This window comes from Myxine glutinosa, chromosome 4 (genome assembly GCF_964187855.1).
Source record: "Myxine glutinosa chromosome 4, kmMyxGlut1.1, whole genome shotgun sequence".
Classification (NCBI taxonomy): Eukaryota; Metazoa; Chordata; class Myxini; order Myxiniformes; family Myxinidae; genus Myxine; species Myxine glutinosa.
In genome coordinates this window covers 95,161,841-95,185,860 of record NC_136264.1, presented here as the reverse complement: position 1 = coordinate 95,185,860, position 24,020 = coordinate 95,161,841, and the positions used below count along the sequence as shown (strand labels likewise).

Here is a 24,020-nt window from a genome sequence, read left to right as displayed (position 1 = left end):
AGAAGAGCACGAGTGGCGTTCGTTTGAGAGGTCAGGTGATTCGAGAGCAGCTTTGAGGTTTGAGGCCTGGGGAACGCAATGTGACAAGCACCGATAATGCAGTGGGACGGGTGTGGAGCAGCAGGTGAACGGAGCAGAGCCCAGGACCTGGTCACCCCCTCTCCCCCATGGAGGGTACCTCATATGCACCTTGCAGAACAAACCACAAACTCTCGAGCAGAGAAAGGGTTAACAGTGATTCTCCCAAAACCGACTCCTCTCCTTAAACAAACGTCTTGCACATCCTAATGCTACACCCTTTCACCTTCCATCACACACACCTCTGGCTTGACCTGCTTTTGCATTGTCAAACAAGTCCAAAACAGCTCTTTTCATAACTAGCATTACCACACCTCACCTGCACCACACAAGCCGTCTGGCTAACATATGGGTGAGGCCTGGATCGACACCATAATCAACCTACTTAACTTCTGTTTATCAACCTTTCTTCCGGAATGTTTGAGGCACCCATTGTGCATATTCGTGATAAGATGAGTGACTAAGGGCTTACGTGTTTGGGGTAAGATGTCGTTGACACTTTTTGCTTTGTAAATACCTGCCTTTTCCAAATTCTTTATAAACGGTTTCCAACCTGCCCAATCATCTTTTCTTCCATTGGTTAGACTGTAAATAGTGGATGGGAGTTTTGCCCCGCAGTTTCGTTATGGTTGGTATTAGCAAACGTCCCCCTGACGTTATCGCTCGGCCGTTCTAATTGAAAGGAGTGGGTCATTGAGCGCACTTAACTTATCTGGGGGGAGGTGGGGGAAGAATTATAAATTGCCTCAAATTAAAAAAAAATGAAATTTTTAAAACTTCAAGGGGAGGGTGCTCAGGAAAAGAGCTTGCATAGCTTTATTTACATCAAGCAAAGGTTTTATACATATTTACACGAGCTGTGTGCTTTCAAAAAATATCCGATGTAAACATGGGGCCTCTTCCAGGTGTTTTTACATCAATCCTTCCTACAACAAATTTTGGTTCCATTTAATGCTCCTTTTTTCCTTTTTAAATGCACAGACTCCAAATAGTCCCATAAAATAAAAACCCACATGTTAAGTCTCACATGGAGTGGTTTCCCTACCCCCCCCCCTACCCCCCCCCCCCCCCCCCCCCCCACGTCCCCCTTTTGAGTACTGTTCACGATTGGTAAACGATATTGAAAGATTAAATGCAAAATGCCAATAAAAGTTAAAAAGGAGAGAAAGGAGGATGTGTCCAGGCGCTGGCATCGGCAGGAAATACCAGTGCATTATTGGTTTAACCAAAGGATAAGCCAGTATGGATTTTTGTGCAGCGGTAAACACTTAGCTAGACACGTGATCTCTCAAAATAAGTTTAGTTCACCAAGGTTCGACTTTGAGAGAACATCTCACTTGGGCAAGCAATGGAGAGGAAATCTCAGCACACAAAGTCCCTGACATCTGCCGATCTTCAAAGTGTGACACCCGTGCTGATGGAGAGCCAGCCGCAGTCCATACAATGTCCTTCGAATAAAAGGGAAAGAACAAAATAATTACGGGGTTCCAAGAAACAGAGGTGAATGCAACAATGAATCGAATCATTTTCAGCACGCAAAGTTACACACACTACGATCAGCATGCACACAGCTTGCCCCTCACCATACTCTCTGTTCTGTGACCATTTGTTGGCTCGAGGGACAAGTGGACAGTCTCCATTTTGCATCCTGAAACACAAGGAAATACAAAGCAAACGCATTTTAACAGGAGCATACATTCACACAGCAACTGTGAAGGAGCACTTCTGGATGTAAAGTTTCTTACCATATGGCGTGGGCGTCAGCTTAAAAACTGTGTGCTTCGCACACTTCAGGTGCATAACGTCATCTGTCAGCAAAACCAAAGGATAAAAATCAGTACGTACAGTCGTGTGTACACACACACACACACACACACACACACACACACACACACACACACACACACACACACACACACACACACACACACACACACACACACACACACACACACACACACACACACACACTCAGTACAAATAGGAAAAAAAATGCCTTCAATGGTGATTGATCTGCAGTGGAGAAGAGAAGCTGATGTTTTGGGCATTCCCTTTCGTCAGCGCAAAATAAGAATTCGGGCACGAATTTGTGAAAAGACTTCCACAAAAGACGTCATCACAAATATGCACAGCTCTGTCCAATCGGCCTTCCCCATTCCCAGTATGTCAGTGATGACGTCATTTGCAGAAGTCTTTTCACCAACCCCCACCCAATTTCCTCTTGCTACGCCAATAGGTAAGGCCCAAAAAGTCAGCTTCTCTTCTCCCCACGGGGATCAATCTCCATTTAAGGTATTTTATCTCCTATTAGTTTTGACTTATGAGTATTTTGCATCCCACGTAGGTTGCTAATTTTGTGCTGACATTAGCAATTACATTCTTACATTCCAGTAGATTTCAGAATCAAGGTTCAGGCAAAGCTTTGTAGAATCAGTGATTTCCATTTGAGAAAGTGACTTTTCGGTTCCAAAAACCACCAGCAGTTCCAAAACAATATGCCATTTCGTGTTATCATTCATATCATATCATATCACCAAAAGAAGAAGAAAGGGGGAAAAAAAGAAAGAAAATAAATAAATAAAGGATTTGTGCACCGGCATTGGGAAAATGCTTGAGTGCGCGATTCTTTACAGACTCAAATCCCGCAACATAACTGCAAAAAGTGGTGAAAATAAATAAACTGCAATTCAATGCACAAGGAAGAGTCTCCACCCGGAGTGAAAGCACAGTCAATGCTCCACTTGCATCAATCGGAGCTGCTTCGGACAAGCGTCACTGCAAATCTAGAATGCTTGCAGTAAATACCAAATAAAACTCCACTCAACAGAATCTCTGGAACGCCCAGTAAAAGCAAAATTCGATTTGGAAGTTGAGGAAACAATTTTATTCAAGTCTCCACAATAGTCAGGTTCACTATGTTTTTTCGTTCAAAATTTTTGGAGATGAGCAAAACTATACATTTTTGGAATATTCAGAGCATGAGGAATCCAAAAATTAATGTTGGCATTTGCATAGACACCTGCATGACCGCCATTTTGGATTTCCAAAATGGCCGCCATCAAATACATAATTTGCGCAATCTCGGCTTCTGGTCAACCTAGAATCTTATTTAAATATGCTAATCCTATGTTTTCCGCAAATCCGCAAATGCCAACATTAATTTTGGGATTCCTCATGCTCTGAATATTCCAAAAATGTATAGTTTGGCTAATCTCCAAAAATTTTGAACGAAATTATATTTGTAAACATAGTGAACCTGACTACAACTAAAATCCTCCACGGCGACCATGGGTGGTATTTTGCCATCGGGTTGGCAATCGTATGGAATAATAAAATTATCAATGGCAGGTGGGAGAAATGCGGAAACCGGATGCATGGATTGTGGAACGTTACACTAAATTCAACTTTATTACGATGTCCAAGTATGCTCACCCACAAAGGAAATATGCAGATGTGGCAGTATGTACCAGCATATTGAAAAAAACAAAACGTAGGTCGATTTTTTTTTTGGGTGTTTTTATACAATTATTGGGAATGTCAGTCATTTGTATTTCAACGATTTATCACCATAATTTATTTTTTAAGCTTCTCCAAGGTGTCGTGCATGACTAACAATTTGTTTTTCTGGGCATTGTATTTTCAGAGAATATTTTCAAACCAACAAAACTAATTTCACCGAGCAGGCTCTCCAGAGATAGTTAGATGGAATTTTATTTGGTATTTAGTGCTAACAATCGATAGAGATTCACAGCGAAGCTCATCCGAAGCAGCGGCAATCGACGCGAGCGGAGCATTGGCTGTGCTCACTCTCCAGATATAGATGGTATTTTGTGCATCGAATTGCACGTGCATGCCCACTAATGCAAAAGTAAAATTAATTGGTTTAAGTTCAGCAGGAAAATTGATGGATGCATGAGGTATTTTGCCTTTTGCACATGTAATATGTAGATGGGCCTTTACATGAAGGTACAGCCGAGCTCACAAATGAAATGAGGGCAATTGCACACTTTACCTCTGCCAACATCCAGAAAGTACGCCAGCAGAATGCGAAGTTCCATTTCTGAGCACAGCACCAGTGCACCACACTGCCTCTCCAGCTCCAGTACCAGTGGCTCGAGTCGCCGAACTACATCTCCATAATTCTGAAATAAATGCACGAGTTTTTTTTTCCCACCAATGTTAAACAAGAGTATTGCACAGGATTTGCACAAACAATTGACTATACAGGTAGGTTGGGACACTGTTTCTGTACCCCCTTTTTGCTGTAAAACTTTTGAACACGTTTGTTGCAAAATAAATAAAAGCCAATGGCTGATTTGAGACTATATTTGGACTTAATTGGATGATACAACTACTATGGGCCGAATCTATGAAAGGCGTTTGAGAGTTAAAAACACCAATCGTGCAATAATCGCCCATTCAAATTTAATCACCAAAGAGTATTTATCTAATGCAGATCAAAACATAATCACAAGCGTTTAAATAACAAAAACTTTTACACACTGGCGAGAGTATGTTTAAGGCATGGCTTACAACTGGTAGCTTACATGGAATGGTGAATATGGTCCGACCGCCCTGCAGAGCATATCCGAAGATGACGTTCACCCAGAGCTTTCCAATCATCATTTTCACCACCATCAACCTTTCACTCACTCGTCACACTCATCACATTGTCTACAAACTCCTCAGAAAACAGGACACCAACACCATTCATGCCCTCCGGGCACCCTTGCCACACAAACTTGTATTTCTGTCCCTGCTTAGCCTTCACCATTCTCACACCACTTCCCTTCCATCTCGTCTCCTGCACACAACATATGTCCACTCTTCTTCTGACCAATACTTCCACCACTTATCCTGATCTCTCTGTTATTGTCCCTACATTCCATGTCCCAAACCTCAGAAACCGACCTCCACGTCGGGCATCAGACGTTTCGTCGTCATAAATGGAACGATTTTCCACCCTTGCTTCGATCGGGTTCCCCACCTTGAGTTTTGACGAGAGGGAGTGGGGTCCCCCACGGGATACTTCGGGCTGTACCCTGCCCATATGTAGTTGTAATTGTCACGATTCCTTTTTTGAGGCAATATTGTTATGGCCGGATACCCTTCCTGACGCTAACCCTTTTAGTCACCTCTTACGACACGCAGGGATACAGTGTACCTATTCTAAACCGGGGTACACACCGGGACAGAAACCGGGACACCCTAACCAATCCTAAATTGCTATCTCGACAGGCAATTAGCTCTGGGCGTACAATGTAGTCCAACAATGGCATAGCCAGGCTTGTTTGATACTTTAGTTGCAGAGGATAGTATGACCTGGGTGGGGATACCAGTTAGTTAGCAAATAACGTAAGCATCAATTTTTTTGAAGTGCCGCAAGTTTCTAAGCTGTGTCACCATGGAAGTGAGAATCGCAACATCTCTCCTGTATAAGAGATATTATCGAACCAGCGAACGTCATCTGTTCACTTTCGGATTCGGGAGCAAGTCGGTGTCGATCGCATTTCAAAATCACAATTTTATTGAAGAATTTCTGAAACCTCCTCCCTACCTTACAACACCCGTTGGGTACCCCAAAATGATCAACAGAAGGTTATTTTATTTTGGCAAAATATGCAACTAACCCAAAGAGCACAAAAGCATGCCATTTGCACTTTGAAATCACACCACCTCGTATAGACTTCCTGTCGTAAACAAGTCGCAAACATGTAAACACCCCTTGCAACATTTCCAATAATAAATATGGCCTTGCCTCTTGCTTTGACGTCTGGTGAATTGGACCTTCCCTCCGGGCAAAGCCGTCTCGAAAATGCTGCGAGGCTTCATTTGATGATAAAATACAGTCATTCTGTATAAAGAGAGCCAATGAAGAACATTACCACAAATTTTTCAAACCCAGGCCAACATTGTTCCAGCATAAATTGCATAGCAAGAAGACTAATCAATATTACCATGTCAACACCATCCAGCTCACACCAATGCTGCACAGGTAGGCCCAGGGATTGTGCAACATGAGAGGAGCTCACATGGTGTCCGCTCCACACCGGTAGACCGATCTTGACCGCATCCTCCTTGTGCATATATTGGGCTAAAGCTTCAACAAACTGCACACAAAGGGAATCGACCTTTTATTATTTATTTATTTTAAGTCAAACTTCCAATTCATAGTAACTTCATGTTGTCAGTCCTGTTCAAAGATCAAGAATCACAAATTCAAACCCAATGCATTTATAACCTTCAAGCAAGGCTCAGTACATCACTCTGTCATTACCTGCCAGTTGCGAGTAGAATCAGATCCAGGGCGTCCGGAATCGCCCTCAAGCTGCCATAGATACACGGATCGAGAGCAAAGCCGCAGACTCATGAGGCAAATGGCTATTTTGCTCTGCATGTGGCTCGCAAGTTTGTTCACAATCAAGTGACAGCCACCATCCACTACTTTAATGTAGGACAACTTTCTGTGCAGCACAAGGAAATGATGCATTCATTTCAGGCATACCGGCAGACTTTCATGAGGTGTACATCAAATCAATAGTGCGTTGGGCATCTCTCTGCACAAAGGCTGGGTGTGAAAACAAATTACAACTTTTGCAGACCTGTCAAAGTTCTCATCCAGAGGTTCATGAGCTGCTTCGTAGCACTCGATCCTCTTGCGGAAATCTGTCATGGCTGCATCCCTGCTAAATGTGCTGTAATCCCGGTTGTTCAGTTTCACTTGCTGATAAAACAGATAGGAACAGGTCGTTTGGTCATCCTCAGAAAAATAAAAAGCATACTTTCATCACCAAATAGCTTCACCATTCCCCAAGCACCAACTTTGCCAACTCGCATCTTAACAGAACGGATGTGACATTACAGGCCGAAGGTCTTGGACTGAATATCAATTACAATAACTTTACCCATCCCCTTATGCTAAGTCGTGCACTCGTTTAAGTTCTTGACATTGTACAAAGGTTCTACTGCAAAACTAGAGATAATTATAAGAACCACTGCGAAACAACCTAAGTTGACATTTTCAGAGAGTGAAAAAAGGAGGGGGTGGGGAAGGGAAGGGAAAGCAGAATGCCATCGCTTGGCACAAGTCCAGTCCTATATACACCCAAGTTAGAATGAAATAGTCTTCCTGGTGAAGGGTATTTTCAATCTGCATCGTTGGACAGGTAGAATGGATGGAATCTATGAGATGTTGCTCAAGGTATGCTAATCTCAAGTATACCCAACTTAGCAATAAAGACTACAAAATGACTAACAATAAAGACTAGCAAACCGTATGCTTAGAGCAATTTTGGCATTTAAAGGAAAATCAAACCATTTTCAAAAATTGAATGACTATAATGAAACCAAATTATCACTTTTTTTACAGCATAGCCCATAAGGCAAAGCCGTCGAGAACAGTGTTTGTCTGTCTGTATGTATGTATGTATGTCTGTCCCCTCAAACATACACCAATCAGAGCTGAGGATCTAGTCACATGACAGGGTGATGCGATTACATCTGATGTCATTACGGCAGCCGACTCCGCACACCGCCATTTTGATTCCTATGCAGTTCAGGCCGGATATATCGTTGAACCTGTCATGCATCACAACCTGCATGCTCTACCTTGACGTTTTTCATTCAGTGTGAAACACATGAAGTAAAGCACGTGAAAATAAGGATATTTTACAACACTCGATTGTTATCGTGGCTGTGGGATACTTCTGTGTAGTTTTATGTATTTTTCTATTTCTTCACAAAATATCAGGACTGTATGTATAATTTTGCATGCTCATTCCGTGTCCTTCTAAAGGGTTTTTACTGTCGTAGAATAATAAATGTTTCCATTCAAGCTGCTGCGTGAATAAACCATACATTAGCGCTTCTTCCTCTTCTTCAAACTTTCCTATTTCAAACTTCTTCAAAAAGCAGTCTTTTAGAACGGGCAAATTCGTGATTAAACGATTTTTCATGGCATCGATGTTTGGTTCCTGTGTTTACAGCGTTTGTCTCTCCGTATGCATGTATGTATGTATGTATGCATGCATGTATGCATGTTCCTCACAGATTTATCCTACATATTGCCTAAGTTTTATAGCAGACAATTACACTTCTGAAAAGCAGAATGTAAAGCCATTTGGCTTTGCCAGTTGTTTCTTTCAACACCCTTTAGGGAACGTTCATATATTACATCATCTACCTGGTTGGGGCAAATTATCACATTTGAATGGGGGGAACTGAAATTATGACAACAGGCGCATGCCCCCCCCAGATCATACGAGATTTGCACTCCGGCACACAGTGGTGTGTGTCGGGATGGTGCTGAGGTCACTTTGATCATGTTGACTAACTGACCAACATATAGAATAAACCAGTGTGTCAATGCAATCTCTTCACTTCCATGGTGACAGACAGCTTGGAGACTTAGAGTACTTCAAAATAATTTAATACTTACATTATTTCATAACTGGTATTTCCACCCAGGTCATAGTATCCTCTTTAACTAAAGTATCAAACAAGCCCGGCTACGTCGCTGTTAGACTTTCGGTCTTGATTTAAATAGTTAAAATAATAATAATAATAAAGTTAAAAGACAAGAAAAAGTTCAAGCAGACAAGAAAATGCCATTATGCAATCTACATCATATTCATCATACCTTTGAAAATAACGTAAATTTTTTTTTTTTTAACCACAATTAGTGATGTAATGGTTAAAGCATCAACTCTGAATCTGTGAGGTCGGCGGTTGAAACCCTGGCCAAGTCGTACGAAAAATTAAAAATTGTACGTGCTGCTTCCTCACTTGACACAGCATTTATTTATAATAAAAAAAAAATTTAAAAAAAGCACAGAAACAACCATGGGTTGGCAACCATTGCACACGCCAGCTGAGCCGAATGGTCTCTTCCTGCATAGACATTCTTTGAAAGGGAACTCGTTTTAAAACAACCCAAACATGTATCTGTCCAAAGTTAATATAAACAGTTAAAATATACCGCGATATATAAAAAAAATAAAGTTAAATGTTAATTGCTCCATTGTATATCCATCCAAAGGTCAAACAAAAACTTCAATTGAAATGAAGAGCTTTACTTTGAAAGTTTAAAAGCCGGCAATTGAAAGTTTAGCAGAAATGCCACAATGGTATTGCAACTGCAAGATAATTCAAAAAAAATCTAGAATAAACCCACATTACCTTTATATTGGCAGAAATAACATCTGCATCGTCACACAATGACTCAACAAAAAGCACCTGAAAAGCAAGAGGGAACAGGGGTATAGAGGGAGTGTGGGGTGGGGTCAAAGTTCATTTGTGTCCATACACCATGTTTATCATCAGCACAAGCATGCTACACATCAACTATAATCAGCATGTGCTCCAAATTACCACTTAACAGCATCACAACTACAATCAACAAGATTGCTATCACGAATTACAGTCATCACATCACCAAAAAAAATTCAAGGGTTATAAAAACAGTCTTTCTGCCATTAACTTTATCGGTGAACACACATTTTACATTTCAAAAATAAAAAATTAAAATGCAATCTCGTAAATTTAGGAATACAACAAAAGATAGTTCTGGAAACAGGTCAAAACATTCATCATAAAATAATTTATAACACCAGTACATCTTATCTGTGGCATGTAAATAAAAATAATTTTTAAAAAAATACAAAAACCCAAAGGGCCTTGGTTAAAATAAACACTGGGTACAAAATTACTTTTGCAGTGCAGAAACCACAAACTAAAAATTGTAGTGCAACATTCTCACTTTCAAAACGTAAATTTTGGATACAAAATCTAGGTTCATGGAGAAGTGAGGGATCATGGTGAGAGGCGGAGGAGGGAGTGAGGGGAAGAAGAGGAGATGAGAAGGAAGGAGTGAGGGGAAGAATATGAGACGAGAAGGAGGAAGTGAGGAAGTGGAGGAGGAGACAAGAAGGAGGGAGCCATGGAGGGGAAGAGGAGACGAGAAGGAGAGAGTGAGGGGAAGAGGAGACGAGAAGGAGGCAGTGAGGGGAAGAGAAGACGAAAAGGTGGGAGTGAGGGGAAGATGAGACAAGGAGGGAGGAGGAGAGGAGGAGAGGAGACGAGAAGGAGGGAGTGAGGGGAAGAGGAGACGAGAAGGAGAAAGTGAGGGGAAGAAGAGACAAGGAGGGAGGGAGTGAGGAGAAGAGGAGACAAGGAGGAGGGTGAGGGAGACTAGGAGGAGGAAGGGAGGGGAAAGAGAAGGGGGGGAGGTGGAAGAGAAGGAGGGAGCGAAGGGGAAGAGAAGGAGGGAGGGAGAAGAGAAGGAGGGAGGGAGAAGAGAAGGAGGAAGGGAGAAGAGAAGGAGGAAGGGAGAAGAGAAGGAGGAAGGGAGAAGAGAAGGAGGAAGGGAGAAGAGAAGGAGGGAGGGAGAAGAGAAGGAGGGAGGGAGAAGAGAAGGAGGGAGGGAGAAGAGAAGGAGGGAGGGAGAAGAGAAGGAGGGAGGGAGGGAGAAGAGAAGGAGGGAGGTGAGGAAGACAAGAATGGTGAGAAGAGAATGAGGGAGGGGAGGGGAGGAGAGAAAAAGGGAGGGGAAAGAGGGAGGGGAGAAAGATTGGAAACATGGTATAAACCTCCGATATCAAAGATACAGTATTCTGTACCGTCTTAAGATACACGTCAAGTTTAAATTGCATGCCGTAATTTTAAACGTTCTGGAATCACAGTCCTTGTGTTAGAATTTTATTTTATTTTAAATCCAAAATAAAAGTTTGGTCGGTGCAAGATATCCACGGTGTAAATCTTGTGCCAATCAGCGAGGCTGGTTCATGATAAAAATAAATGAACTCTTATTTTGAACCTAAAATAAAATTCTAACGAAGACTGTGATGCCACTACATTTAGAATTATACAATTTAATTAAACTAAACCTTTTTTTTTTTTTTAAGATAATACGGAATACCATGTCTTCCTTCAAGCAGTTAAAACAAACTATTTCTGGGATCAAGCCGCACTTTGGGAATCACAAAAGAGCAAAGCAAAACAAATGGTTCATTTTCAATAAAGTAACATGACGCTCGTGTCAAAAAGTGAGCTAAACCTTTTGGAATGCTTCACTTTATTCTTGTAAGTATTTTAAATGAAACCAATGATGTGCATTAATGTTCGTATTATTTTTGAAATTTTCCCTTATGAATCACAAACCACCAGGAACATTTCTCCCTTTTTCCCATTGAAACATTTCCTCGACATTCATGGATTCAACATTCACGCCCTTGAATGTCAGGGGATTGTTGGCCATTACAGTAAATTTAAGAATAGAAATTACATTACAAGGAATTAGAAATTACAGTAAATGTTAGAATTGTGGGCCATTAACTTGCAGCCATGTGCACATGATCCTATGTGCACATGATTGATCCTATGTGCACATGTTTGGACATCAGCAAACTCCATTCTCATCTTTTGTTAATTTTGCTGCCATCACTTATCTGGAAAAAAATGGATAATTAATTTTATTAAACAATAGTGGGGGTATGCTTACACATTCATTGTAAGCAATAACCAACCGTGCATTGTACGTATGCACAGCACATAATAAATATAAGCTTTATGATTATAGGCAAACATCACCGACCTCCTGCTACATATTGTCATGTCGGTGGGGTAGAGATACTTTGGACCAGGTAGATTTGTGTAGGTAACATGCTCCGACTGTCGTGAAGAAGAACCACCATCATGTAATAAGTAGAGAACCCGTTTCGCCCGGATGTCTGATTTAGGTGTATCATCATCCCCATTACAAGGATTGGGGCATGTTAACTAGTTATAGGAATTCTGTTAACTACTTCCCTGCTCGTCGTTCCCTATGTGATTGATCCTTTGTCCCTTATGGCACCGCAATAGACACCAGTGAGAATGGAAATTAAACCACACTGAATAATAAAACCAACTGGGAGCCAGTTCTGAGCACTGCCGATGGCACGGCAACCAGCTACAGCACACATTGAGGTCGAGCAGGCCGAAGACACGCCCAAGGAGCGTGACTGGCCAGGGCGGAGTAAGAAGGCACTCACTCACTGATTGGTGAAAGAAGGGCGAGCAAGAAGCGGTGCAGTGATTGGTGGAGAGCTGGACAATGTAGTGGTGGCCTGCGGGGATTGGTGCAGAGGGACAGATGACATCACAAGACGGTCAATAAAAACTGTCTGACCGGCAATTGGCTCTTTCTCCATCATCATTCTTGCACTCTGGTCTTCTTCTGCTGTTCTCCTGACCATCTTGTGCCTGCTCGCGTTCTGGGTGACGGTGGACAGCTGTGCGCTGACAATTCTCCTCCCTTGTGTTCACGTTCGGGACCTCACAAGCGATTGTGCGTGGACGAGGGCGGCTTGACTGGAACATGAGGCCGGGGTGAGCGAGACGTTCGGTGAGGCTTAGCAGCGTGCGAGCGAAGTGGACTGAGGCCGACATCCCACCATGGCAGGGACCGCGTCCGGATTCTTGCGCAGGAACGGGGGCCAGAGACGAGTCTTGACGAGGTGCCGGGACAGCCCATTGAGCTAAGTGCACGATAACCCCACATATTAATTTCATTTATTCTTCCCTTCATCTGTGTTCAAGTCTGGTGTGGGGGACGTCCCGTTTAGGAATCTAGTTTACCATCGCGTTTCTTGTTATCGGCATTCCGTTTTAATAAACCTGTTTATTTTTGTACATTTTAAACCTGTTTTTCTTTTGAGTTATTTTCTTTGCAGGCTTTGGGACTGCCGGCGGACAACAGGTAAGACCCTTCATCTTACCCTCCCCTTTTTCTTCCTCCGGCGCATGTAGTAAAATTCTCATTTGATCATTCGCCTCAGTTAAAAGCTTGCTTTGGCTATCCGTGATCCCTGTGGTGTTCACCTGGGGAATCACACGACAATATCAACTGAGGTTTTTATTTCACAGTTTACAATTATAGAAATTACAATTTTCAAATGCTAGATATCGATTAGAGGTTTTCCTGTTTGTTTTTTTTAATGGATACTTTTACTGTTTATTAATTTATTTATTTATTTAAAACGCAAATTTTCATTGACTGACACTTTTGATGGTGTTGATATTCGCCCTCCCTCCCTTCTCCCCTCCCTTCTCCCCTCCCCCTCCCCCCGTGTATGGGCTTCGATATCCGTCGGGCCACAAAATTTCAGCTTTCCATCTTGCCCCAAAGCTACCAAACTTCAAAATCAGTGTCAGCGAGAGTGAGAGTGAGAGTGAGTCAGTGAGTGAGTGAGAGTGAGTGAGTGAGTGAGTGAGTGAGTGTCAGCAAGAGTGAGTGAGTCAGCAAGAGTGAGTGAGTCAGCGAGAGTGAGTGAGTCAGCGAGAGTGAGTGAGTCAGCGAGAGTGAGTGAGTGAGTCAGTGAGAGTGTGAGTCAGCGAGTGAGTGAGTGTCAGCGAGCGAGCATCAGTCAGCGAGTGTGAGTGAGTGAGTGAGCGAGCATCAGTCAGTGAGTGAGTGAGTGTGAATGAGCGAGCGTGCATCAGTCAGCGAGTCAGTGAGTCATGTCATAACATACGCTTTGTTTGTCACGCCAATATAAATCCTTAAGAGATACCTTAAGGGTGGGGCTTGAATTGTGAGCAAATCTTGTAGATGCAAATAAAGATAAGGACTAGAAGGAAATCTGGACGAGATTTGAGAAATTGAATGATTAAATGTCGTTGATCCAAATGAGAAATTCAGTTAGTTTAACCTACTGAATGACAATAAGAAGGCATCCCAAAATGCAAAAGCTAAGAAGGCACACGAGGGGAGATTGCAAAACCCGGTCTCCAACTGCACAGGAGGACGGACTAATAATGACATACCACATCGCAAACAATGGTTTACAGTAAGTACAAGGGCACAAGTACAAATACAAAATATGCACAAGACACAGTAGGGAGGTCAGATAACCCTATTATTTGCAAGTGTTCCAAGATGCTGCACTGCCAAGATCTGATCAGAAGTGTCACAATCTGACAGGAGCTTGTCGAGGTAAGTTCTAGTGCATCCTTGACTAATCATCCGTGAAGGTGAATGCAATCGTGAAGGAAAATAATCATGCATAGACCAATCTTTATCCCAGGAAGGATAAAAGGAATCCTCACCTTCCAGGCAAATATTGTAGTGAATTTCATAGACTTTGAAAGTGAAAACGCACATTTGCTCCTTGAAGGTTTTGCTTAAACTATAATCTTATTGCTCATGTTAAAAAAATGATTTTTTTTTTTTTTAAGTGGCAGAGCTAAAAAAAAAAATGGCATGTCTACACCAGGAAGTTCATGCCATGCCTGCATAGTTCCTTCAAGCATATTCATCAACTTGAGCTAGAACTGTCATTTAAAAAATGAAATGACTGCCCAGCAAACTTGCCAAACAGTCCAGTAGAGGGCCATGAAAAAAAAAAAAGTGTGTGTGTGTGTTGTGTCTACGGTAGGCAAAATGCAACTAGAACGGCACTCACTAGAGAGCATACCTCCACCTGGTTGGCTATATCACTCAATGGTGAAGAATCATTTAAAAAAAAATTCTACTAGCCAGATCCGGATCTTCACCAAAATTGAATAGATTCTTCCTTGTGTCTCACACACACACACACACACACACACACACACACACACACACACACACACACACACACACACACACACACACACACACACACACACACACACACCCCAACAAGTTTCATCCAAATCTATCCATAACTTTGAGATATCCTGCTATGTATCGTTTTCGGCCCTATCTCCCAATGGTGAAGAATCACTTAGAAAAATTAAATAATTCTCATATCGGAATCCATATGCAGATCTTCACCAAAATCTAATTGAATAGTACTCTTCACACCCAACCGGTCCACCAAGTTTCGCCCAAATCCATCCACCACAACATTGAGATATCCTGCTATGTATAGATTTTGGCCCTTTCTCAATGGTGAAGAATCACTTTAAAAATTCTAGTAGCCGGATCCAAAACCTAATCATTTCGTCCTTGTCACATACGCTACATCTCTGCCAAATTTCGTCCAAATCCCTCCACAACTTTGAGATATTTTGTTCACAAACGGACAGACAAACAGACAGACAGGGGTGAAAACATAACCTCCATGCACCTTCGGTGGCAGAGGTAATAAAAACAAATAAGTTACTTAGAACTTGCTAGCATGTGGCAGTTGCAAGTTTCAAATGATGTGCATCAACAATGCAGAACTGCTGAAGTAAACTTTGCAAACTGTGGGATGTCATCAGAGTACAAATGTAGCTGCAGTCATAGCCAGTTTTTGGCACAAATAAGCAAATGGGTACAAGTCTAACCAAAGACAGAACTAAAGTGCATGAATTCCCAACAATAAAAAGGTTGGGCCTTCCAGATCTCCAGAAAATGCAATAATTTCGACTTGCCTCGAGTTTCATCGTCATTGCAAGTTAACAGCTGCAGCCAGCACCATTTTCCTGGTTTACAAAAATTGGATACTTATCACAAAATACAGTGGGGATTGGAGGGGTTAATTCACTCGGGATCAATGAACAACAAACCTTGTGAACAGAACAGCACGTTTGAATAACTTTGCTTACAGTACCACCATAAAGGGAAGAAGCTTGGTTCTGGCATGGAATGTTCCAAACTTCCTCGATTAAACAAGGCATGAGATGAGGTCCCAGGTAGTCATGGGAACTGTAGAACTTCCAGATTATCTCAAAGGCATGTTGCTGATCAGCCAGCACAATTATATACATACAGCACTGACACCCCAAAATTGTTTGGCCCAATTGCGAAGCAAGTACTCAGTCTATACATCTTTATTATTTTTAATACTTGAGCTAAGGCTCATAATAGAGCGCACGCGCACACACACGCACACACCTTCCTGGGATACTCTGGGTACCAGCGACATGCACAGATGCCAAACTATTTTTGCTCAGATGAAGGGTTAACAACAGATTTTCAGTTTCTCCTTGCTTCCCACAGTATTTACAATCACACCTCTATCAACAGTGTCAATTCCATCCACTGTCATACCTCTTCACCGATGCAGACCAATACCAGTCTTCACAGGCAAGAGTTCTTCATTCTACAGAATTGGAGTTCATTCATTTTACAAACACCCACTCCCTCCGGTACGAGAGGAGTAGTGTATATATGTTGCTTCTGGGACACTCTCATTTTCCCATTGACTTACATGTTAATTTTTCCCCTCCCTCATTGCCCCTAAACACCTCTATTTCTCTCACCCTGTTCTTTACGAACCTTCTAACCTTTTGACATGTTATCCTTATTCATTAGACCACTTAAACAATGGTCCTTCTGTGTGAACCTGTGATCCTTCTGACCTTATGGACCTTTTAACCTTTTACTCTTAATATCATCTGGTGAATCATCTTTGACCCACTCAAACAACTACCCTACAAATATTTGTTTATGCATGGGAAATAATTTAATTCTCTTGCCACTCCCTTCACCATCTAATATATTAACAAAAAAGATGTTTGAGTTTGGTTCTTTATTAAGATATTTTAACTGAGCTAAGATAAAATGGTAAACCTCCCTCAATGTTCTTGTTTGAGCGCCTCCAGTGCCACACACTTTTTGGTAGGCTCTGCCCACTTTTTGTTAAGCTCCGTCCACTTTTTGGTAAGCCACGCCCACTTTTTGTTAAGCCACGCCCAACTTTTTTTACTAAGCCCCACCCACTTTTTGTTAAGCCACGCCCACTTTTGTTAAGCTCCGCCCACTTCTGCTAAGCCCCACCCACTTTATAAACTCTTCAGCATTGTATCATTTCCAGGTAATACATTACATCATTTTCAGGGAATTTCCATCACATCATTTCCAGTTAAGACACACCCAGGGAATTTCCACAGGAAATGACACACCCAGTCCTTATAAAAGGCACCGACCACACAGGCTTTTTCAAACACGCTTTCTGCTTCACTTGAGAATGGACTACTATGCCGAAATGGAATGGGATAACTTTGCTATTCCTTGGAGTCCTACTACCTGTGTAGAACTCAACCTTCAGATTGATGAACTGGACTCGAACCTCTTATCAATGGAGGTAAGTTTGTTTATTTATTTATTTATTTATTTAATTATTTATTTATTTAATTATTTATTTTAATTTTTTTTTTTAGATGAGACTCGTGTAAGAGTTAACAAAGTTTATTTTAATATTCATAGAGCTTGATTTATACAAATAAAAATATTGTATTAAATTAATACATTGTTATTTTCTTTCACAGGAAATTGTATCTGAGATACGAAATGAAAATTCTGCTTTTAACACAACTTGGGATGAAGTTATTTTTTTGTTTGAAGACTTTTTGAACAACCAAGACCCCCAGAACGAGTTCTACCTTGATGATCCAGCCAAAGAGTTATACCTTGTAGATCCACAAAATCCTGAAAAAGAGTTTTACCATGATGATACTTGTTGTGAGTTATCAAAACAAAACCCACTGAACAAGTTCTACCTTGATGAGTCAGAATACAAGTCAGACATTGGAGACCCACAAATTTCTGAAAATTGGGAAACGGGAATTCTCCCTGATGGTCCGCAGTTATACTATGTGAGACACATCATAGAAACCCTAAAAAATTGGGCAAGGAGAGTTCTCCCTGATGGTCCGCAGTTATACTATGTGAGACACATCATAGAAACCCTAAAAAATTGGGAAACGGGAATTCTCCCTGATGGTCCACAGTTATACTATGTGAGACACATCATAGAAACCCTAAAAAATTGGGCAAGGAGAGTTCTCCCTGATGGTCCGCAGTTATACTATGTGAGACACATCATAGAAACCCTAAAAAATTGGGAAACGGGAATTCTCCCTGATGGTCCGCAGTTATACTATGTGAGACACATCATAGAAACCCTAAAAAATTGGGCAAGGAGAGTTCTCCCTGATGGTCCGCAGTTATACTATGTGAGACACATCATAGAAACCCTAAAAAATTGTGAAATGGGAATTCTCCCTGATGGTCCGCAGTTATACTATGTGAGACACATCATAGAAACCCTAAAAAATTGGGAAAGGGAAGTTTTCCCTGATGGTCCGCAGTTATACTATGTGAGACTTATCACGGAAACCCCCAATATTTCTGAAAATTGTGGTTCTACCTTGGGGACTTGGAAAGATGGTTATATTTTTGGAGACTCGGAATGGGGGTTTTGTTTTGATGACTCAGAATGTGATACCTATCTTGGAGGCTCAACAGGAATGTGGTTATACCTTGGGAACTTGGAAAGTTGGTTTTATTTTGGAGACTCTACCTGTGGGGTTCCTCTTGTAGACTCTTTGGATTCTAAAGCAATGAACAATGTTCTTTATTTAATGACGCTTGATTTAAGCAATATCAAGAAAGTTCGAGGAAGAAAATGCTGGAAAATTCTTTCTTCCCATTTCTACTTCTTCAAACTTGAAAGCCTTGAAAGACAGAATTGGAGGAAGAGGAAAAAAAAAAAAAAAGAAATACGTATTTAAAAAAAAGAAGAAAAGAAAGATTATGTTAGGGTTTGGGTGGGATTTTGAATGTGAGGGTTAGGGATGGGGTTGGGTTAGGGTTGGGATTTTGAATGTGAGGGTTAGGGTTGGGGTTGGGTTAGGGATGGGATTGGGTTAGGGTTGGGATTTTGAATGTGAGGGTTAGGGATGGGTTGGGTTAGGGATGGGGTTGGGTTAGGGTTGCGATTGGGTTAGGGTTGGGATTTTGAATGTGAGGGTTAGGGATGGGTTGGGTTAGGGATGGGATTGGGTATGGGATTGGGTTGGGTTAGGGATGGGGTTGGGTTAGGGATGGGGTTGGGTTAGGAATGGGTTGGGTTAGGGATGGGTTTGGGTTAGGGATGGGTTTGGGTTAGGGATGGGGTTGGGTTAGGGATGGGGTTGGGTTAGGGATGGGGTTGGGTTAGGGATGGGGTTGGGTTAGGGATGGGGTTGGGTTAGGGATGGGTTTGGGTTAGGGATGGGTTTGGGTTAGGGATGGGGTTGGGTTAGGGTTTGTATATTATTATGACTCACTCACACATACACACACACACAAAAGTTAAGCCCCAACTGGAAAGTTGAGGGATTCTGTGTTTGGGGTTCACAGATTTAAAAACGTATCCCCATTATACACACACAAAAGTTAAGCCCCAACTGAAACGTTGTGGGATTCTGTGTTTGGGGTTCACAGATTTAAAAACGTATCCCCATTATACACACACAAAAGTTAAGCCCCAACTAAAAAGTTGTGGGATTCTGTGTTTGGGGTTCACAGATTTAAAAACGTATCCCCATTATACACACACAAAAGTTAAGCCCCAACTAAAAAGTTGTGGGATTCTGTGTTTGGGGTTCGCAGATTTAAAAACGTATCCCCATTACATTTTATTTATTTATTTATTATTTTCAAGGGTATTATCTGCTTACTTGTGTTTTTTGTAATTCTTGCGAGTAAAATGAACCCAAGATTTCTTCTCCATTTAAATCATATAATTTGTAGGTCCAAGGGACTGTATCCATTACATCAATGATTTTAAATAATTCACGAGTCCATTTTTGTGTATAACCTTTCTCAAAATGACTTTTCCATTTGTATATTCTTACAATATCGCCAACTTTAAACTTGGGCTTTCTCAAATTAATCTCCTTTTCATATTCTAATTTTGTAAATGTTTCCAATGGTTTTGATTTTGTTGATGAATGAACTGTATTATTGTAATTATCTACAATATCCTGAATTAAATACACCCATTTTTGAGAACCGAGTTGTGTGAATTTTTTATATAATTTCTCTTTTAAAGTACGATTAAAATGCTCAATAACAACTGCCTTTCCTTCATTAAAGGTGCTGTATAATTTAATACCCTTCCCCTTAAGAAATTTCATGAATATTTTGTTATAGAACTCTGTTCCCTCATCAGTCCATAACTTCTTTGGTTTCCTTTTATCCCGATCAAATATTAGCTTAAAGGCTAACATTAAAGTATCACCCCTTTTATTTTTTAAAGGGACAACCCAGACAAATCTACTCCTCAAATCAATAACGGTTAAAGCATACCTGTATCCCCTGTCATTATTCAATTCAATTAAATCAGCGGACCATATGTGGTCGGTGTATTTAGAATAAACCTTCCTTCTTTTAAACTTTGTGATTATAGGTTTGTGTAATTCTTCAGCCAAAAGCTCCTCAGTCTTGATGACATCATTAGAGCTTAATAGTTTTTTGAGGAATAACCAAGTCCAAGTTTCAATTTAGCATTTATCAAATTTCTCACAATAAACCTATCAACTTTCTCTCTCAACGTTGGATTTTGTATCAGACAAATTATACAACATTTCGCTGTCGGCTTTATGTTTTTCAGTCAACGTAGTGGTTTTCCCATAAGCAATATCATGCTTCATACACACTTCGTCAACCCTATTTGTAGGTTTAGACCAAGGTTTAGGATTGTCAGCCTCATCTAATCTTTTATCCAGGTTTGTTCCTGGACCACAGAAAGAATACCCTGGAAGGTGTAATTCCCCTGGAATTCCAGTTGTTGTAAATTTACTTCCTGACAGAAACTTTTGTATATCTCCTCCTCTTTTAGGTGAGATGAATTGGCACTTTTTAGAGCCACACACTTGACATATTCCTTTTTGATAAACTCTATTATTTTTAGCTTTAACATAAGAGATATTTTTAGATTTAGTTTTCTTTTTACATTTGAGACAATAACTCATATTTATTTATCAGAAAAATTCCGACAGAGTATCAAAACCTTTTTGGTTTTTAACATATACATTTCTATCTTAATTTTTAAAACATAAAGAATCCTAAGGAATGCCTTCACTCTCTCCTCCATTTATTTACAAATAAAAACTAACTAAAGTCAATGACACCAACATCATCAATCACATAATCTTTTCCTTCCTCTTCTTCTTCTTCTTCTTCACCACTTTCACGTTTAAATCTCCTCCCTGAAATTGAAGACATTGACGTTGTTATTTTTGAAACCATTATCTTCATAAGAGTTGTTAATTCTTTAATTTCCTCTTCGGTGCGTTGAGATTGATTTATTTGCTGTAATACACTCAATCTTTTACGAATCTCACTGATTTCCATCTTTTTATATTTTTCCTCCCTCTCTCTTTGCTCCCTTTCCTCCCTCTCCTCCTTCTCCTTTTTCTCCCTCTCCTCCTTCTTTTTCTCTTTCCTCCTTCTCCCTTTTCTCTCCTTCCTCCTTCTCCTTTTTCTCCCTCTCCTTCTCCTCCTTCTCCTTTTTCTCTCTTTCCTCCTTCTCTTCTTCAACTCCTTCCTCATCCCTTGCTACCCTTGAGTTTGAACCCCAAAGAATATTATACATATACTCATCTGGATTTTGAGATATTCTTGTATCTATAATTATTTTTCTCATAATAGGATACCAATAAGATTTGTTGACGATTTCTAAAAGAGTTTTATATTTCATAACTTTGAGAAGTTCATTTTTATTTAATATTTTAAACAAGTCTCTATTTGTGGGTTTAACAATATCAGTATAAGGCCAGTTTTTAATGACAAAATTCCCATGTATATGCTCCAAATCATAAGGTATGTAATACCGAGCACCCTTTTCTTGTAGGTATCCTTGAATACAAAAACTATAATTCTCTTGTAGTCTTCTTCCTGCCATTTATGTATCAGAAATATATGTGAGATTAATATTATGACAGGTAATACCACCCCATCTTCCCACTACCAAATTGGTTTGTATTCCTTGGCTTTCTATCCTTATCTCATGACCTTCCTTCTTTGTCATGCTAACCATCGCTATACTATCATATATTTTTCTTTTCTTAAAACCATGTATTTGTTGTTTATTAATTGTACTTCCACATAAATCCTTATCCTCACCAAGTGGATAATATTCTTCTTTACGAGACTGATTAAAATCATGTAGGTCTTCTATGTTTATTGAAAAAGACCAATTATACCCTAAATCAGGCATATCATACCCCCATTTATTAATTCGCATATTACTATATGTCCTTCTTTATAAAATTCAATTGTAAGCAGGTAGTTAAATTCAATGAGGAAAGGTGTATGGTCAGTATAACCAGGTGTTGTGGTTGTAAATTTTACTTGTTTAACAAAACGTGCTGTTTTCTTTAAAAATATATATTGTGATAAATCACTTAATCTAATTAAGTCATTCGCATCTGTAGGGTTTGGATAATTGATTAATTTATAAGTATTCTTCATATTAATATTTTTACTTACACTATATTTTTGTCGTTCAGCCTGTGCCTTTGTATAATAATTTGATAAATCAATATCCTGAGAGGATTTTCCAAAGATAGAACCATCTTTTCCAACATAAGTCATTTATATTAGATTTAAAATGATATCATAAAAATTTTCATTATTGTTGAGTTGAAATAATACATATAAACATAATTGACCACAACATTTAGAATTAATTTCTTGAACTTGAAATGTTTGATAAACACCATTCTGTAAGAATTGTATTACTTCAACAGGTGGTGGCATACCATAACTATCAAAATAATATTTATCCTGACTATTATGAATACAAACCCAATGAGAACCATTCTGTGTGTCTAAATTCATAATAATATTCTTTGTATTCTTATTTATATGTATTAATTCATCTCTCATACAAATAACCACATTATCAATTTTTAGTGTTTTACAATACTTAGTAAGTTCTATATTTGACGTTGTATTCTTTCCAAATTGTTTAAACCATTTATCCATTTATTTATGAGAAAGATACAATCCATTACCCCGTTTAGTTAGTTTAACACCCGCTTGAGCGATAGAGGAAAGCATATCTCTAACCAACAATCTAGCTTTATCAGGTAGACTTTCAAGTTTTTGAGCAAAATCTACAATTACACCACTTCCACTAATTTGTTTCTCCAACTCCTTGTTATGTCTTTCCAATTCTTTTTGAGCTTTTAGTTGTGCCTTCCTTTCGTTAGCAGTTTTTACCGCTGCTGAAATACCACCAGTCAATGCTCCCGCCGCACTTAAACCAGCAAATAAAGGAATTAGAAACGGGAGAAATCCTCCTCTTGACTCGTCTATTGAATATTTCTTTAACATAGGTTTTGTCATTTTAATTTTAAGTGAACCAGTATCATTTAGTGTTTTTACTTGTGTGTGTGTGAGTAAAACATCAATTCTTACAGCTCCTTTTCTTTGAATTGTATTAACATTAATAATACAAGGCTTTTGATTTTGAATACAAGATGTTAATTTATTAAGATCGATTTGATTAACATATACCCCAACCATTTATTTATGAGAAAAAACCTATGTGATATTAATCATAACACCATTATCTGTATTAATCTGTAATTCTGTTTCCTCCAAAAGCAAACAATATGCATTAACCTCTTCACTCTCCCCTCTTTCAATGTATAGAGAAGTATCCACTCGATTAGACTTTATAGTTTCCTTTTGAGAACTCAGGTCAATTGCGTAGATTGTATAAAGTTTTTGAAACGCAACCATATCCAAAATAGGATCATTATTACCATTACTTTCACACACCTTTTGGTAGGACTTGTAGGCTTCCGCATAATCATTTTTTTCCCAATCAATTTCCAATCTATCTCGCGGATAAAATGTGCCATCAAGAGAAACCCGAAGTTGTTTCACCTTAGCATTATCACTCAGGGCATTATTCTTATTAGTACCGTCCTCTCCATCTGGTTTTTAAAAAATGAGCCAGAGGTATCGTGGCTTTCCTTGAAGAACACCCAAATTCCAAGTGTAGGTAGTGTGTTCCAGTTTAACGTGTTGACATCTTCTTTTAAGGTATGATACATTTAGCGGTTTCTTTGAGTTAAGTCTTCTATTTAACATCTCTTCCGTTTTAAGATTAGGAGTATATTCACTGATATACCAACACAAATCATTAATAACAAATTTATTATTTTCTCCAAAAGCATTTTCAACCCCAAAAAGCAATCTATTTACATTATCA

General features: G+C 39.8%; 1 protein-coding gene across 3 annotated transcripts in view; it reads right to left on the bottom strand.

Annotated features, from left to right (window-relative positions):
• LOC137425011 (6-phosphofructo-2-kinase/fructose-2,6-bisphosphatase 4) overlaps window positions 1-24,020 on the bottom strand; it is a 94,255-nt gene that overhangs the window by 2,697 nt on the left and 67,538 nt on the right. For 2 of the 3 annotated variants that reach the window (XM_068113000.2, XM_068112997.2), the window contains exons 6-14: window positions 9,256-9,312; window positions 6,681-6,802; window positions 6,356-6,542; window positions 6,036-6,188; window positions 5,837-5,932; window positions 4,091-4,220; window positions 1,824-1,886; window positions 1,662-1,726; window positions 1,179-1,526 (exon numbers count right to left, since the gene is read on the bottom strand). In XM_068113000.2, coding sequence (XP_067969101.2) covers window positions 1,383-1,526; window positions 1,662-1,726; window positions 1,824-1,886; window positions 4,091-4,220; window positions 5,837-5,932; window positions 6,036-6,188; window positions 6,356-6,542; window positions 6,681-6,802; window positions 9,256-9,312 — 1,017 coding nt within the window. In that variant the 3' untranslated portion in view covers window positions 1,179-1,382. Of the gene's footprint in view, window positions 1-1,178; window positions 1,527-1,661; window positions 1,727-1,823; window positions 1,887-4,090; window positions 4,221-5,836; window positions 5,933-6,035; window positions 6,189-6,355; window positions 6,543-6,680; window positions 6,803-9,255; window positions 9,313-24,020 lie in introns of those variants that run through there. The other variant, XM_068112998.2, reaches the window with a different exon arrangement.